Source organism: Hippopotamus amphibius, chromosome 2 (genome assembly GCF_030028045.1).
Source record: "Hippopotamus amphibius kiboko isolate mHipAmp2 chromosome 2, mHipAmp2.hap2, whole genome shotgun sequence".
In the NCBI taxonomy this organism is placed as follows: Eukaryota; Metazoa; Chordata; class Mammalia; order Artiodactyla; family Hippopotamidae; genus Hippopotamus; species Hippopotamus amphibius.
This window is the reverse complement of record NC_080187.1, coordinates 11107136-11126784: the sequence shown is the minus strand read 5'-3', so window position 1 is coordinate 11126784 and position 19649 is coordinate 11107136. Positions and strand designations below refer to the sequence as shown.

Sequence of the window (19649 nt, the reverse complement as noted above, 5' to 3'; positions counted from 1 at the left end):
ACAGAATTTGCTGAATTAGACTGGGCTGATTTGAGCTGGCCCTGAAGGAGTGATGACAGCAGTAAATGCCTTAAGTGTAAAAGAACATTTATTACCTAATTTACCATACCAGGATGAATATAAGACAACTCAAATGTAAAGTCAGTCAATTTTCAAAAGGAAAAAAAGGCTTTAAACCCACAAAACCACATCCTATTGTACATCCTAGTCTGGTCTGAACTCTATGATATCACAGGAGTGAAATGCCCTCCTTGGATTTCTGCATTTTTCTACCAAAGCTCTGTCTCATCAGTAGTTTCCAGGTAGCTGCTCCTTAGCAACCTCCACCAAGTCTGCCTTTTTCAGCCCACCCACGGTTACAGGAAGCCAGTGTTGCTTCCAGAACAAGGCTCTTTAAAACAGAAAAACGAGGTACAATTCAGCGACCAGCATTTAGAGGAGGATGTGCACGACACTGATGGCTACCTAGTTACCCAGTGACTTAGCTCTGCATCCACTGTCCTTCCCCAAGCTCGCCCACGCCATCCACATACCCACCTGCTCAACCACCAACTCCCAAACCACCCAGCACAGGGCCTCTGCCAGGCTGTAGGCAGAGACAGGGTTGGTGGGCAGGGTACACAACTCTGCCCTCTTTCATCCACGGAGGACAGAAACTGCTCTGCACTCCCTGATCCACTGTACCACCAGTGTACCACTGGGCACCGCCTTACCCTGGCTGTCTGGGTTCAGTGCTCATTAAAAGAATTCAACAGACACCCCTCTGAGTCCCAGAAAGCACGGTCTGCTCCCCGTCTCTGACTGCCAGGGCCTGACTCACTCGCAAACCTTCAAGATGACTCCGTGAGGCACCCACACTGCGGACCTCCAGAAGGCGGCTCAAGCACAAACGCCACAAGGGGCACATCTCCAGCTACTCTTTTAAGATGAAGTATCTGCCTTCTTAATAACAGGCCACTGGCTTAAAAAAAGAAAAGACTAACACCTGTTAACAATGTAAAATATAAGCCCTGAAACTCCGAGAAATATGTGCAACATGCAGGGCATTAATAAGTAAAAAGAGCTCATAGATAAATAACATCAATACACCAACAGAGAAAAGGACACAGCAGTTTACCAAAAAGAAAAAAGGCAGAGGCCTATACACATTTAGAGACACTGTTCAAGTTCACTAGTAATCAAAGAAATACAAATTGAAACTAAACAGCCATTTTTGGGCTTTTAGATTAGCAAAGATTAAAAATAATAGTGCTGACAAAGATATAGTAAAAAAGGGCAATCTAACATTCTTGTAGAAGCACAAATGTATAGAACTTCTCTAACATGCAATTTAGAAACATCAATCAGAAAGCACAGAGCTATATATACCCACCAAACCAGCAATGCTACTGCTAGAGAGAGATTCTAAAGAAATAAATGGATGGACTTCCCTGGTGGCACAGTGGTTAAAAATCCACCTGCCAATGCAGGAAGCACAGGTTCAATCCCTGGTCTGGGACGATCCCACATGCCATGGAGCAACTAAGCCCATGTGACACAACTACTGAGTCTGCGTGCCACAACTACTGAAGTCCGCACATCTAGAACCCGTGCTCTGCAACAAGAAAAGCCACCGCAATGAGAAGCCAGTGCACAGCAACGAAGAGTAGCCCCTGCTCGCCACAACTAGAGAAAACCTGTGCAGCAATGAAGACCCAACACAGCCAATAAATAAATAAATTTATGAAAAAAAAGAAATAAATGGATACGTACCCTAATGACATTGTGATCATCATTCAGATTACAAAAAAACAAAATAACAACAACAAAACCTGGAGGTAACTGTAAAGGTCCAACACCAACAATCAGGAGATAGGGAAAATAAACAAATACTATATATATCGTCATTAAACAAAACAATATTTTTTGGCAATGTCCATGATACAATATTTACTGAGTGAAAAACATGTTCCAAAGAAAAATGAACAGATATACAATACACATTATACACATCTGGAAGAAAAAATTTTTTAAATTATGCTTATTTCTGGGTGATGCTATATTCTTTTTGTTTACTTGTGTTTCCTTATTTTTCTTCAGAGATGACACATTACTTACAATATTTTAAGATACACACTTGGAGAAAATAAGAACTCAACATTGTGAAGGGATGGAAAAAAAACCCCAAAAGACCAAGACCTTGCCAGCTGTCACAGTCTTGCTGTGTAACAGCAGCGGCAGGCAGTTTAGTCCAGAAATCTGTATATAGGGGCCTGAAGGTCAACCCACACGAGTCAACAGTCCCACAGAACAACAGCAATCAGTCATCACAAATAAATAAATACACCATGTCTCTCTACCACAGTCCTTACGAGGGCTTCCTTAAGACAGGCACCAAAATTTTTTTAAAAGAGGTAAAATCATCTTAACAATGACATCCTTTGAGCATATCAGCGCCAAGCCAGATCTCACTTATCCAGAAGTCTACTGTGTGCCAAACAGATTACTAAACAGACCACAGACAGACACAGTCCGCATGGTGTTTATGAAATGTCAAACCACAGTCACGTGAGTTTTGCTTGCTCCTCAGACACGGCAGGTAAGTGCAGTCCAATGCCACAGAAGGGAAGATTGAATCTGGGGGATAAGGAACTTGCCCAGCTCACACCACACAGCCAGTGATTAGCAAACCTGGGAATGTGAGCCCTGACCCTCCTAAATTTAAAGTGTCCAACACTGCTTCTGTTCCATGTGCTGCCTCTTAAATTGCAGAGCCAAAGGCTTGAAATTAAGATTAGCAAGTAAGCATGGAAGCAGCTCTATTTTCTTAACTCCCCAACCCCAAAAGCATGCTTTCTAACTTACTTTTTGCTCAGATTTCAGCAGAATTATTTCCACACATCTGGATACAGTTAATTTGTGTTGTTTTGCTTGGAAATTCAAATGAGACTGAGATTTTAGTTAAATGTTTTAAATGATTAAACAGATGCCATTCACTATATAGAAATGCCACTCAAGTATCTAAGTATTTGTTTTTAAATAGTCCCATTCAAAAAAAATAATAAAATAGTGAAATTAGTCTCCATTTTTAAAACCCTCTGAGGGTGTTTCTGATCTTAGTTTATCAGCATTAGTATTCACAGTTCAATTTAAACCTAACATTTTCTGAGAGAACAATCCAACTCAAGACAAAATTTGAAATGTATCAAGAAAATTTTACTGATTGCTTAATTAGAAGTTTAAAAGCTTAAATTGTTTTTACTTGCTCTCTATATTTTTTAAAAAACACCTGAATTAATATGGCTTAAGGATAGTGGGATTTTTTTAAAAACATGAAACATGGGACTTCCCTGGCGGTCCAGTAGTTGGGACTTTGCCTTCCAATGGGGGGGGGGGGGGGGGGGGCAAGTTCAATCCCAGGTCCAGGAGCTGGGATCCCATAGGCCTGGGGGCCAAGGAACCAAAACATACAACAGAAGCAATATTGTAACAAATTCAATTTTAAAAAAACTTTAAAAATGGCCCACATAAAAAAAAAAATTACAAAACAAAACAAAACATGAAATGTTTTATTTTTATACATGTCAGAATTCACTAAAGTATGAAATCAAACCTGGCAATTCTAGAATCTATTTTATCAGACATGCTGAAGAAACTATGAAAGACAATTTTCTAAATTCTGCTGCTCTAAGTCAAACTCTAGGAAGGATCTGAAAGCCAGCAGGTAGAAATCTGCTTTTTCTAATAAGGTCTAGGCTCACAAATTCTCACACTGGGGAATGGAAAATATTTATTGAGTGTCTTTTTGGTCCCAGACCCTAAATTCACGTGAGGCAGTTATTTCCTCATTTTACAGACAAGGAAACTGAAGCTCAGTTAATTTAAAGTCAACAAAGGGGAGCCAAGATTCAAACCTAGGTCTTGTGGTTCTTTAATCCATGCACCTTCCAGGAGGGCAACTCTCCACTCATTCCTTCAAGCCAACCACCCCCGGTACCCACTGGGCAGCAGGCTCTGGAACACAGATGCACAGGATGTGGCACAGCTCTGCACTTTCTTCCTGTTTCCCCCAGCACATCACTGATGCACTCCCAACCCTGCAAGACTGCCAAGCTGCTCCAGGAGGCACCACCACATCAAGCACAAGGTGACTGATGCCCCGGAAACTACAGGACAGCAGCCCTACTGCCCTGGCTGCATCCCCGCACAAAGGGGAGGATGACAGAATGTGTCTCCCTCATAGCTCGGCTGAGACCTGAATGAGATGGCTCATGTAAAACAGAACGCCTGGCACGTAGTAAAAGCTCAATAAAAGCTAGCTATTACAAACACTGTAAGACAAGGTCTCCATCCTCCAGGGGCTCTTTTATACAATCATTCTCAACAAGTCTCAGTGCTGGCAGCTTTAATAGAAATGGAGGTCTTTAAAATTCTTCTCTCAAAGTCATGAAGTTCTGAGAGGCAGGAGGAAATGGATTTCTACTGCTTTTCTGCCAAATCAATTTAGCCAGATCTTTTCAGGAAAAGAGCTGCTCCTTCTGCTAAGAAGTAGTCCATTTTAAGCACCCAAGGACCTGTTTGCCACCGTGGCCTGCGAAGGTGTAAGATGTATGCAGCGATAAAAGAGTAACACAGAGAACTCTCTCATCCATCACTGTCACCCCTCCCTGACAGAGTGCTTACTCACACTTGCTCATTGTTAGTCAACTGGCCCTTCACCCTGGACAAAATTTGGTGCTTTCCACAGACTCATGGGTTGGGATCATTTTTCACTCTGTTTCTGCCTACAAGGCCTGGTCTCCTGGTGTTGGTGCCTGCTCTGGAGACCAACACTGCCAATGTGTGAAGAGCTGATTCATGAAAATAAAACAACGTTGGTGCCGAGGGACGACATTCAGCCACTAGAGAGCAGTGGAACTCCTCTCAGCGCCTGGGAAAACTCAGACACCGGCTTGAAATGGTTTAATTGTATGCATGCATTTCATTATAAGTCTTGGCCAAAAGCTTCGAGGAGAGGCAGGCCAAGCAATCAGACAATCTTGCATGGGTTGCTGAAATCCAGCTTCGTCCTTTGTCAGCATAAACAGTTTAATTTGATGTTTTCACTCCTGAGTAAGCACTGAGTATCACATTTAAACCCCTTGTGAGGGGAGAGAATGCTTCCTTTTCATCAGCAAATGTACCTCAATCTCAGAGTCTTTTATCCCCAATGAATAAAAATATATATATACTCCATTTAATATGCTAAGTAATAGATTTTAAAGCATCCAACAACATTTTCATTCAGAAATTAACTTCTCAAAAAATGCAGTTCCTTTTCTAAATGTAATGTAGTCAAAAAGGAGTTAAATCTTACTCTAAATAGATAATTTAAAACACTACTTGAAGGGAACAGGGATTTTTCTTAAAATTGCAACTACAATGTCTCATTGACCTGACAGGTTACAAACACTAACTCTTAAGAAAACACTAACATTTGGGGCATTCAAGCCTAAAAAGTGAAAGACTGTTTTATTAATGTATTTTAATGAAATGGCACAAGGTATGAGGCCAGAAAATTGTTCTCCTCCAAACAGAGGAGTTACCTAACCCTATGCTGAAAGGGTAAAACGGAGGATGAAAATTACCTTAAAATTATATGCCTCTCCTAATCAGGCTCCCACAATCACCAGGCCCCACCAGGAAACAAGCTCTCACTCAGCACCACAGAGCGCAGGACGCGCACTTCTCTCTCCCACTGCAAGAGCTCAAGGCAGTCAGAGCTGACAGGTCTTCCAAAGGCACCCTTTACTCTGGTCCACATTTCAAAATAGCTTCCCAAATTGCAAGTTAATCCCTTTCCAGGCCTTTTCCAAGTTCTCCTGTCCCTCGGAACCCTCAAGGACAAAGGACCACAGAGTTCAATAATTTATAAAAACACTCTTAGTCTTAATCGTAAGTAAAGGCTTATCTGTCCATAGAGCCTTGTGCAAACAACAATAAATCCTATTTCCTGGAAAAAATGTGCAAAGCACTGTTACATATATTTTTTCACTTTATTCATCTGTGGACTAGATGGTATTATCCCCATTTTATAGATGAAAAACGAAAACAAACACTAAGACCAGAGAGGTAGAGGAATCTAACCAAAACCACACAGCTAGTAAATGGCAGCTTTAGTTGTCAGCAAATCCCTAGTTATATGACCTCCACATGAAAAGTCTTGTGATGCACAAAATGACTTTCCACTTGGTCTGTCCAAAAGAAAGTAAAAGATCATCAAGCATTAGATTATGAGAACATAAAGGCACTTTTTGTAGTAGGGCCAATTCTGAAACAAGAGCAGGTAATGATGAACTGATTAACTCCACTCTCTCTGAAATGGGGTTTAAAGCAAAGGACTTAAAAGTGTGCACACTGCATTCAACTTCTGCAATGTACTCCTGGCAAGGGCTTTTACTTCGTTGTAGACTAAGGACTGAACTCAAATCAGCAAAGACTTCATGGAAAAATGTCAGAGCCGAAAAAACAGGAAGAAGAGCACCCTAACATTAATTCAATACCTCACTATTTTACCTACAAGAGACATTTAATATTTTTTACACAAAATCAAGAACAAAGTCCACTCTAATAAGAAGAGATGAAGAACCAGCAAGGCCTGGTTCTATTACATTCCCTGAAACAACATGAACTGTAGAGGTAAATACTTTCTCATTTCCTAACATAACGGCACCATCTATTGGCTTAGTACCACCTCTGCAACAACCAGGAATCAAGATGCATAATCCAACTTTCATGGGCTTTTGGTTCCCAGTTGCTTAATTCCTGGCATTCCACAGTGGTATAAATTTTAAGATACAAAATCCATGCATTGCACATTTCACATCTTCTGAAATTCATCTTATTTATATTAATCAAAGCAGGAAAAAGTGCCAGAAAAATCTTAGTACACAGAACTGCACACAGAGAATGTGTTAGCACTAAAATTATCAAAACACCATGCACCAAACACCAATGATGTTCTACACACAAAGATTTTTACACATGATATCTCACAATCCTCACACATTTCCCATGGAACAGATTCTCTAACCCCCATTTTCCTGAAGGAGAAATCAACACTCATAGTCAAACAGCTATATAAAGTTGGACTTAAGAGCTGAACCCAGTCTGACTGCAAAGACCAGCTCTTTTCACTATCCCACCCCACCTCAAAAAATTAAAAATAACGCCACAGCAACATATGCAAGGGAAAAGCATATAGTGCTTTATAGAGCATATTCACACACACGCGACACTGCAGCGTCCTCAATAACCCAGTGACCTTCAAGTCAAAAAAAATCAGCTTCTTTTTAGAAATGAGGGGTTTGAGGTACAGAGAGGTTAGGTGACTAGCTCTGGTCAAGCAGGGCTGACTGAAGCCAGGGCTTCCATCTCTTTCTCTAGGATTCTAGGTAATACCTCAGGTGGTTACAGAAAAGCCGGCTCTGGGTGGTCACTGGCTGTATGGACAAAGCTTCCACCAGGATGGGGTTCCCACCACTGCACAGCCCCTGACCCACAGAAAGCAGGGGCTGAGACTCACTCCAGTCCTGACGGAAACCCATGCTTACAGAATACCCAGTCACCCGGCCCACACTAGTCAGGAAAAAGAATTTCCAGCAACACTAGAGCTACAAGGTCATGTGCCCTCTGAGAAGGCTTTCACAAGGGCCTATGAATTAAATACAGTGCTACTGAATTCACAGCTGATTTCAGAGTTGAAAATGAACGTGGAAGAAATATTTGCCATCTTGTAGTGCACTGATTTGATACAGAGCAGGAAATTTTTTCAAATCGAGTCATGTAGAGATAACAAAATGTCTGCACACAGGTTGCACTTTAGTGTAAAAATATGGAGAAAACGGCAGGTGTGAATTCCCTACTGATGTTCCTAAGTTCCAACTTAATTCTAAGACTCTTCTTTGCCCACAAGGTGAGACATCCAGTATGTTTACTACTCTGTCCTGAATCTTTTTAATTGCTAGGGGGTTCTGTAAACTGGGACATAAGAGGTACATTCCAGTAATTAGAAAATTGTATAACCCATTTATCTGGAGATAGAATTTTACCTGGATGGCCCTGGCAGTGACCCAAAGGCTTCCCTAATGGTGCATATCAATGGTTATTCCTTAACTTAGTATTCCTAAATTGTCCAAGGGCCTCATTTCCAGGAATGTCGTGCTTTAAATTTCATTCATATTAATTCTCTATGTGAATAAGTGGGCAAAATAAAAATTTTATATATGTTGCCAATGCAGCTACAAGGAACACTGCCAAACTAATAGCAAAAGATGGTCCCAAGCTTCTCCTGACACTACTTCAGTTTGCTTAATAAAGAAAACCTGGCAAGTTAAAAGAATAAGCTAATTAATCTGAGAATTAAAAGAGCCCACACTTTGTCTATTAAAAAAAAAAAACCATAACCCTTTTCCCTTTCTTAATAAAGAAAAGTCAAAAATCTTGCCTGGCTTTCCACAATCACACTAATCGATCACCTGCAGTCTCTTGCAAATTATTTTCTTAAAAAAGAAATAATTAAATGAAACCTAAGGGGTCCTTTCTTCTTTTTTGAGAATGGACCAAATCTCACATTTGGTCTGGACCACATGCCACACACTACTCACAGCAGTAACAAAGCCAAGGGGGAAAAGTCACAGAGATCAGGGCTCTCATGCCAAATCCCGCATCTCCAGGCTACATGACCTCAGCACACCTCTCTGAGCCTCAATTTTCTCATCCGTAAGACAGGGATGATAGTAGCCACCTCACAGCGGTGCAAAGATTAAATCAGTAAAGCGTCTCACAACAGCTGCTGGCGCTGTAGCTGGAAAGCTGCTGGATGAACACTGCTATCTTTATGTCAAAATTCTGTTCACAAAAAAGATTTTAGGACAGAAGCTGTCCGAGGGCCACACCACGAGGAGCTCGATATATTCTTCTCTTTACGCAAACTCTCGGGAAGGCAAACCCTCAGCGAGGAGGCTCCTGGGCCCTGTGCTGAAGGAGCTGTGCCAGCATGTTAGAGACGCGCAAGACAAGACAGGTGTCTTCTGTTCCATGTAAATTAAGAGTAGCCTTCAGGCGCCTGGCTAGTCGCCAATACAGGCCCATTGGGTAGACAAAATTTAGACACCCTTGTCTTACGGGTAATTTGTAGCTTCCAGCTCTTACTGTCAAATCACTCAGAAAAAAAAAAAAGATTCATCACAAAGTTGTATTTTTCTTTCTCATAATAAAAAACTCATAATTTCACTAAAACATGAGAATTTACATGAAATATTCATTTTCTCACTTACACCACGGTTGCGGAAAGCCTCAATCCCACAGGGAACGTTAACATTCAGTGGGCACATTTCATTTAGGAGGGCCTTCTATGTTATCTGTAGCTGGAGATTTAGTTTGTAGCTCACCCAAAATCAGTCAATGAATTAAAACAAAAAACCACCAAATTTTGGCACTTCTGGGGTTCTTTCTCACTATCCAGCGCCCCTTCCCCTCAAAAAAAAAAAAAAGGCGGGGGGTAGGGGGAGAAAAACCACCACCACCTCCATGGGAAGCTGGAAGAACTCCATCAGGAAGAAAGGCAGCCCAGCACAGCTCCCACTGCAAGGAAAGAGGCATCAAGCCCTGCTCAAAAGTGAACAATGGCTAAAAGAAACTAAAAGAATGACAACGACAAAACCAGGACAGCATAAAAACTGTATTTTATTTCACATTCTCTGATAAAAGTCTCCTCTTCACAAGGGACTTGGATTAGAAAAAAACAAAATATAAAATTCATGTTGTCTTTGGGTGGTTGAATTGTGTATAATTTTTTAAAATGTTCTTTGATACTAGAAAGCTACTTCAGTAAATACTGTTTTTAATACGTAGGATAGAAAATCTACACAAAAAGCAGTCCAAAATATGCTAAATAAATGTCCCTAGGGAATTTGTATAAATATTTTTAGTATTCAGAAGCAAGGCTTAATAGCTTAATGAAGTAACATCTGTAAGATGAGAAAAATCAAAGCCGTTGTGATAAGCTCAGGCTTGCTTGAGCTGAAAGACAAGGGTTCAAATCCCAGCTTTGCTGCTTACAGGCAGGGCAGTAATGGGCAGGTTAGTAAATCTAAGTTTCTCATCAAGGTTTCTCATCAATAAGAAGGCAATGATACCATCCCTTGCATAAAATTTTAACTGAAAATAATATGACAGCACCAGCAGACACTGACACAGAGACACTTCCAAATATGCTTTAAATTTAAAACAATACTAAGCTTTAAAAAGAAAGAAAAAAAAAGGACCTATCACATATGCAATGCTTTGTGCTGTTCTCTTAATGGCTCAACTGGGGCCACACAAATGGAACACAATCTAAACCAACTCTACTCCAGGGGTACTGTAAACTGTTCACAAACAATAAACAGCAGTTACGGTTTCTAACACTAGATTTCATATATGCTTTGGCACAAGCAAGTTAGAGAATCAGAAAATTCACCATCAAATATTCATTGAGTCACGCAGGACTCTGTGAGACTCTGGGAGCAAGACGGATTCTACTGACAAGAGAGCTCAGATTCTTGCAGAGGCAGGAAGGACAGGGCTGGGGAAAGCAGGGCACGGACAAGGTTGAAATCCTGGAATCAAGTTTCACACCAAATTCCTGGACAGGGACCTGCTAACAGCCTGAGACAGTCACGAGGGAATGGCTTCTGGACTAGACCTTGGAGGATGAGTAGAAATACTCTGGGCAGAAAACGCATTTCTGAAAGAAGGCAGCATGGCAACAGTAGGGTGTGAAGGGCAGTTCAGAAAGGGGCAAGGGGTCTGTTGCCACAAACACCTAAGGTATAAGTGGAGGAGGAAGAGGAAATGAAACAGAAAAACGGGTCTAGAGCCCGACTGAAAGGGAGGTGACCCCACTGGAGGAGTTACTGCAACACTGCAGTCAAGAGCCAGGAAGGAAGTGGCACTGAGGAAGACAGAAGAGGATGATCAGAGACCCAGGATGGGGCCTAACAGCTAGCTGATTTCTGAGTGCTCTCTGTGATGACCGTGGCCATCCCTGTGCCACTGGACCCGTCCACATTCTCAACATTTCCAGCAGAGTGTAATCTCCCTCTCTGCCTCCAGACTCCCCCATGCCAACCCTCCTTCGGAGAGCTGTCAGGCTGCTCTAACAAGTGCTTCTTATCCTATCATCCCCTGGCTTGAACACAGTAAATGGAAACCTCCAGGACAAAGTCAAACTCAGCTTGTACTATCGGGACTCTCCGCGGCCTAGCTTTCCAGCCCTGCCTCTGCTCCACCCTCCTGAACGTCCATACATCTTCATCTCTCTATGCCTCTGATTCTGCTGTGCTCCCAGCATGGAACACTCCCCCCCACCCACTGCACTTCCCTCACCCATCTGGCAAACTCTGGCCTTCCAGTTCTTGGACCTAACTAGTTGCTTGTGCACCGCAGGGCCTAAGAAGTCCTTCGGTTGAGGGTAGGGAGTAGGGTGGCAAATCCCTGGCTAATTACTACTTATCATTCAGGTCTCAGCTTAAAAGTTACTTTTTCCCTTCTTTCACCTACCAGACTGGCAAGAATACCCAAAGTAGGGGAGTTTATAAGAGAAAGGCACTCCCATATTCTCTTGGTGGAATACAATCTTTTTGGAGGGCAATTTGGCAATAGCTCTCAAAGGTAAAGCGCACTTTATGGTCAGCCATCTGTCACTTTTGGAGGCTGCCCAGTAGCTATACTTCCTTTCTGTGTGTGGGGAACCCCACCACCTTATAAATGGATGACTGAGCTTTACCAATCATCACCAAGCAAGCACCTACCCTTCCCCATCAGGAACTCTCTGACAGTGAATGTGACGGCAGGAAGCCTCAGCTCTGGACAAGGCAGCCAGGGCCTGTGCCAGCTGGGCCAGCAGTGTGGTCTGCAGCATTCTGCCTTCACCTGCAATGGCCTACTCTGCAGCATTCTTTCTTTCTTTCTTTCTTTCTTTCTTTCTTTCTTTTAATTTATTGATTTATTTATTTATTTATTTTATTGGCTGTGTTGGGTCTTTGTTGCTGCACAAAGGCTTCCTCTAGTTGCTGTGAGTGAGGGCTACTCTTTATCGTGGTGCACGGACTGCTCACTGGGGTGGCTTCTCTTGTTGTGGAGCACGGGCTCTAGGAGCGTGGGCTTCACTCTAGGAGTGTGGGCTTCAATAGTTGCAGCACACAGGCTCAACAGCTGTGGCTCATGGGCTTAGTTGCTCCATGGCATGTGGGATCTTCCAGGAGCTGGGCTTGAGCCTGTGTCCCCTGCATTAGCAGGCAGATTCTTAACCACTGCGCCACCTAGGAAGTCCTGCAGCATTATTTCTGATACTGTTTTTGGTTCCAAATCCAGTTCTTGCCCTCCCAGCTATTCTGCAAGCTACCTACTATCCTTTAAAAAAAAAACAAAACCTCCTTTCCTAAATCATCCAGTGATTCTAATGCTTGCACCAGAGATCTCTGAGCAATACACGTGCACACCCTAATCCAGAACTCCACTACTAAGAATTTATCAGGTGTACTTATACAAGTACACCAAGACACATACCTATCAATAGGAGAATGGGTCACTAAATCATGGTAGAGACATATAATTCTATGAAGATGTTCTTATAGACTTGACATAGATCTACAAGCACTGATAAAAAAAACTTCTTCAAAACAAGTTAACAGTAACAGAACAGTATTTACAGCATGACCTCAGTTGTGTATTTTTAATAGGGACAGACAGACAGATGACAAATGACAGATATATATGAAGATGGATCAAAAAACATTTTCTGAGAAAAATAAAATAACCCCAGCAGTGATTACTTTGGAGAAATATGAAATAGACTTACTTTTCATGGAATATTTTTCCCCATTTGAATGCTCTGTCATGTTCATAAATTACTTTCATTAGGAAATGTTTTCATGTCACTTGCCCAGTAAGGACTTCCCAAACTCCTTCCTGTTATTATCCACATACTCCTTCCTGTTATTTTCTCATTACTGTTCTTTTCCTCCAGGGCACTTAGCATAGTACATTCTTTTAGTTTTGTGTGTATTTACTTGTTTAATTCCTATCTCCTGCACAAGGCTATAAACTCTGAGGACATGTGCTGTGTTGACACTACATTCCCAGTGCCTAGCACACAGTAGATGCTAAAAAAAAAAACATCCGATATGCTCAACATCACTAATCATTAGAGAAATGCAAGTCAAAGCCACAATGAGGTATCACCTCACACCAGTCAGAATGGCCATCATCAAAAAATCTAGAAACAATAAATGCTGGAGAGGGTGCAGAGAAAAAGGAACCCTCCTGCACTGTTGGTGGGAACATAAATTGGTACAGTCACTACGGGAAAATTGATACAGCCAGTATGGAGGTTCCTTAAAAAACTAAAAACAGAACTACCATAATGACCCAGCAATCCCACTCCTGGGCATACACTCTGAGAAAACCATAACCCAAAAAGAAACATGTACCACAATGTTCACTGCAGCACTATTTACAATAGCCAGGACATGGAAGCAACCTAAATGCCCATCAACAGATGAATGGATAAAAAAGATGTGGCACATATATATGATGGAATATTACTCAGCTATAAAAAGGAATGAAATTGAGTTATTTGTAGTGAGGTGGATGAACCTAGAGTCTGTCATACAGAGCGTAGTATGCCAGAAAGAGAAAAACAGATACCGTATGCTAACATATATATATATGGAATTTAAAAAAAATGGTACTGATGAATCCAGTGACAGGGCAAAAATAAAGATGCAGATGCAGAGAACAGACTTGAGGACACAGGGTGGGGCGGAGGTGAAAGGGAAGCTAGGATGAAATGAGAGAGCAGCACTGACATATATACACTGCTAAATGTAAAACAGGTAGCTAGTGGGAAGCTGCCGCATAACACAGGGAGATCAACTTGATGATGGGTGATGACCTAGAGGAGTGGGATAGGGAGGGTGGGAGAGCGTCGCAGGAGGGAGGGGATATGGGGATATATGTATAAATACAGCCAATTCACTGTGTTGTACAGCAAAAACTGGCACAACAGTGTGAAGCAATTATATTCCAATAAAGAGCTTAAAAAGTAAAATAAAATATAATATCTTAATTTCATGAAAAAAAAATCTGATAAATGAGTGAAAGTAACTTATCCTTCTCTTAGGATTCAGCTCAAAGTGAAGTGAGGCTTTCCCTGAAATCTTCCAGTTTAGATGTGACCCCTTCTCCCTTGGGCCTCCACTGGCCTTTGTACCTACTGCCCTTGTCAGTTTAAACACCTGTCTCCCCCATCACACCGGGAATACGCTGAGGGCAAGGATTGATCTAGGCTTTCTCTGTGGAGCCTGGATGGCACTCAAGAAAGAGTTGATAAATAAATGAATAGATGAACAAACAAACTAAACCTCAAAGTAACAACATACCCATGTATCTAAAATCAGGTGTTACTGATGTCTTGCTCTTGTTAATCTTTTATGAAAGCAAAACCAGACTGTGGAGAGTAATGACTTCTCTGTAGAAGTGTACCATGAACTCAAAGCTGTGCAGCCAGCACCCTGGACTCACACTGGACTTGGAGGGAAGCAAGATCGCTGGCAGCCAGGACAGAGCACAAAGTGGAATTGCAGGAATGAAAGGAGCAGACACAAATCTACTTCACTCACTCTCAACAACTTTTCCTAAATTCAGGATTATGCTCATAAGGCAAATTACTACAGTTCAAAAGCAACAGAAACCGATTCAATTTTCCCATCTTAAAAATGAAAAGGCTTTGGGGCTTCCTAGGTGGCGCAGTGGTTGAGAATCTGCCTGCCAATGCAGCGGACATGGGTTCGATCCCTGCTCCAGGCAGATTCCCACATGCCGTGGAGCAACTAAGCCCGTGCGCCACAACTATTGAGCCTGCGCTTTAGAGCCTGTGAGCCACAACTATTGAGCCCATGTGCTGCAACTACTGAAGCCCACGCACCTAGAGCCCATGCTCCACAACAAGAGAAGCCATGGATGAGGAGCCCGCACACCACAACGAACAAGTAGCCCCCACTCACCACAACTAAAAAGAAAGCCCGCGCACAGCAAAAAAGACCCAACACAGCCAATAAAATAAATAAATAAATACATTTATTTTTTTTAAAAATGAAAAGGCTTTGTATCAATGGTAAACTTCCTGATTTTGATGATTTTATCAAGGTGATGTAAGAGAATATCTAAAGGATTTTGAAGTAGAGGGTTATGGTGTCCGCTATTTACTCTCGAATGCTTCCATACACACAAAAAATAACAATAATAATATCATAGAGTGAGCAAAAATGTGGTAAAATGTCAACAATCGTCAAACATGAGTAAAGGGTACATATGACTGTTCATTGTACATTACTGTTACTTTCCTGTAAGTGTGAAATTTTTTTAATTAAAAAAAGAAATGGAACTACTTAGTAGAAAAGGCTATTCCACTTTTACTACCATTTAAAGGCATCAGACGAGGAGAAATAAAAGCAGTGCTTTGATGGAGATGACAAATAAAATGGAAAAAGCAATTCAGAACAATTCTAAAATTACTGTATCTTCATTTTAAAATAATTATTCCATATGGTATCTGGGGGCAAATCATTCTTCTCACAAACAGGGAACATCTGTTGTATACAAATCTTATAAGAGGCTTGTGTATTAAATGGAATGGAAGAGCGAAGTCTCAAACTAGTAATTTCCAAACTATTCAAGGCAGCAGTTATTCCTGGCTCTGTAGAGCCAAGAGAGCAAGACAGAAAATGTAAAAGGTTAACAACAACTGGAAAAATGCCAGTTACACATGACCTACTCAAATTTCTGGACATATGCAATTTCACTCAGAAATTTAGCATGAAAGTTAAACTCAAAAATCCCAACTTTTCTAAATATTATTTTATCACTTTTTCCTTTTTAGTCATTAAAAATACTCTTATCTAGCATTTAGAGCAAAAATACAAATGTACAGAGCTGATTTAAAAAGTGTAGTTACTATTTATAGGCCAGGCACTGCACCAGATGCTTTACATACATTATTTCTAATCATATTACCTGGTATGCATGGTAGGTATTACTGATACCATTTCACAAGTGAGAAAATCAAGGTTCAGGGAGGAATTAAATGCCCAGGATCCCTCAGAGATTAAGTGGCAGAGAGGGACACCAGTCACTCCAGCTTAAAAAAAAAAAAATCTCTGCATGTACCAAGACTGTTCCCCCAGTGAGGCCTCAACTCTAGCCTTCCCTCTATCTGGGAGGCCCTACCACTCAAACCTCACCTTCTTCATGAACCTAACTTTAACCTTCCTTTTAACATTACTATCTGCCTTCCACCATAACACTCTCAAGTCCCCTTGTACTGCATTAATTTTTTTTAACTTTTTGTTTTGAGATAATTGTAAATTCACATGCAGATGTAAGAAATAATACATCAAGTTTTTGTACACCCTTGATTCAGTTTCCCCCAAAGGTAATATCTTACATAACTGTAGTATAATATTACCTGCATTATTTTTTTTTCCCTAGTATTTACCACTTTTTAACATATTATAAATATATCTATAATAGTTGCTGCTATTGTCTATCCACCTCCACTAAAATATAAACTCCTTGCAGGCAAGAATCTTTATCTAAATTTTGTCCTCTGCTGTATCCCAAGCACACAAAACAGGGCCTAATTCCTAGCAGGAACTCAATAAATATTTGTAGAAGGAATTAAAGCACTGCATTGCACTGCCTCCTCTTATCAGGAAACAGACCAGCTCTTTAAGAGACCACCTTGGTAAATAAGAGAATTCTGAAACATCAGGGAAACATTTCACTCACCCATGGTGACATAAGGCAACTTATCAGTTGATCCATGAGGATAGATGCTGTAGAGGTGAGGTCCAGTAACATCTACTCCCCCCAAAACTAGGGCTGCACCAATGTAACCTTGATACCTGGTGATCAGAGTATGCATAAGGAAAAAAAAAAAATGAGTCTACATTGCATCACTGTAACTCAACCGAAAGCTGTATGAGAAGTCAGACAACAAAAAGCTTTTCTTACGCTACTACTGCTTCATTAAATAGTTACTGTTTTGATGGGGGAAAAAATAGGGAATGGAAGAAACATACTTGAACATCTACCATCAGTCAATGAAAATGGTAAATTGTGTGAGGCACTCCATGTACCTTACATCTTAGTCTCACAACTCCCTTCAAAAGAAGACACTATAATTCTCACTGTAGAGAAGAGAAAACCAACCCAAAGGCATTCATTTCAGAGCCAAGCTTGGCTTACTCCAAAGATCATCAGCACCCTCCCCATCATACCTCTCTGTGATTAGCAGATAAGCTCCCTTCCAAGTCAACAATGAGTTGCTGCTAAACGAAAGCTGTTCAAATTATCAACCTCACCATAGCCTCATAGGAAAATGGCTAATGTCAAAACACCTTTTCCTTGAATAAATCCACATAATTATGACAGAGATGAGCTCATACTGAGTAAAGGAGAGAAGTATGTCATCATGCAGGGAAGTGAATGATGAAATAACTCCATGAAAGCCTATAAAACCCACTGCTGCTGCCCACAGTTTAAAGCTGTATCTCTCAGGAACATGGGTGAGAATAGATTTTCCACCCCACCCCACCTCTATTTAATTCTGCACATATTTGTTCCTTTGGACACTCTACTTGGTTGGTTTTCTGCCTCCCTAGATTGCTTTCCCTGTATCTTGTTCAGTTTTTTTACCACTAGAACTGCTATGCTAGATAAACAGGCTGGATTTAAAGTTCTCCACTGTGAGCCTTTAGCTCTTTGGGAGGAAAAATGAAACCAACACATGCTGAATTTGCCTAATGACACAATCATTAAGACTGACATAAATTAACTCAAGAACCAATCAAAGTCATAATTTTATACTGTCTGAAACATACCTACCCATCAGGAAGCACTCTAGATCAAGTCTAATATTTCCTGTGTCCCTTGATTACCAATTTATTATTTTAAATCTTCCATTTATAAGTGAAAAAATAAAGAACAGGAAAGGATTTTAGAAGCAGCCTCAAGAGGGAACAGTAGCCCAGACAGGGGAAGAAACTGGGCCTGAGCCATACAAGCTGCAGCAGCATCAGACTAGATCCCAGGGCTCTGGGATGAGAAGCCAGAATCACCAGACCCACCACTCCCACCTCAGCCCAGTGCTGAATCCACTACACCAAATGCCTGCCAAATGGGTTGTTTAGTTAAAGTCTATAATAACCAGCGAGTTCTCTTTCAAGCTAAAACATAATCTGTTTGATGCCTTTAAAAGAGTCAAAGATACTTTTGAAAGTCAATGAAATCCTTAAAAATTAATCCAGAAATTCTATTTCTGGGAATCTAATTCTAAGGATATAAAAGAACAAACACGCAGAAATGAATGCATAAGAATGTTTACTGCACTAACTGTTTATGATGCTAAAAAAGTGGAAACAGAATTAGCTAAACTAATACAGCTATATAACAGAACGCTACACAATCATTAAAAACCATGCTACATCTTTCACACACTACTGATGGTAGTGCAACTTAGTACAATCTTTCTTAAGGACAATTTTGACAATATGTATCAAAGTGTTAAATGTGGTTAAGAATCCGCCTGCCAATGCAGGGGACACGGGTTTGAGCCCTGGTCCAGGAAGATCCCACATGCCTCGGAGCAACTAAGCCTGTGAGCCACAACTACTGAGCCCATGTGCCACAACTACTGAAGCCCACATGCCTAGAGCTCGTGCTCAACAAGAGAAGCCACCACAATGACAAGCCTGCGCACTGCAACAGAAGAGTAGCCCCCGCTCACCACAACTAAAGAAAGCCCATGCACAGCAATGAACACCCAACACAGCCAATAAATAAATAAATAAATTTAAAAAAAATGTTAAATGTGCCTACCTTTAACCCAGCAATTCCACTTCTAGGAATTTATTTTAGAATATGGCCTAAAGAATTAATAACACAGGTACCTAAAGATTCTACATTCCAAAGGGTCCATAGAATACTTTATATACCTTAAATACCTTAAAACAGGCAATACTGTTAATCTTCAAAAATTGGTTAATAGGGACTTCCCTGGTGGTGCAGTGGTTAAGAATCCGCCTGCCAATGCAGGGAACACAGGTTCGATCCCTGCTCCTGGAAGATCACACATGCCACAGAGCAACTAAGCCCATGCGCCACAACTACTGAGCCTGCACTCTAGAGCCCGCGAGCCACAACTACCGCAGCCCATGCGCCTAGAGCCCATGCGCCTAGAGCCCATGCTCCGCAACGAGAGAACCCACCGCAATGGGAAGCTGCTCACCGCAACAAAGAGTAAGGCCCCGTTCACCGCAACTAAAGAAGGCCCACACAAAGCAAAGAAGACCCAAGACAGCCAATAAATTAATTAATTAATTAATAAGGAAATCAGTATTACTGATTAAAAGAAATGGTTAATAACATAGATTATTATGATCCAACAAAAATTAGGATATCGATCTCGATCAATGGTTCTTATATTTTTATGAGGCACAGACCCCTCCAAAAAAATGATTAAAATTGTGGAACCCTCGCCCATAACAAGTGTCCACCCACAAGTTCTTCACTATTTCAGGAGAGTT

General features: G+C 41.1%; 1 protein-coding gene across 1 annotated transcript in view; it reads right to left on the bottom strand.

Moving 5' to 3' along the window:
• PSMB7 (proteasome 20S subunit beta 7) overlaps positions 1-19649 on the bottom strand; it is a 57802-nt gene that overhangs the window by 31800 nt on the left and 6353 nt on the right. Inside the window, exon 5 of the mRNA XM_057722627.1 lies at positions 16852-16967. Within this exon, the coding sequence (XP_057578610.1) occupies positions 16852-16967 (116 nt within the window). The remainder of the gene's footprint in view (positions 1-16851; positions 16968-19649) is intronic.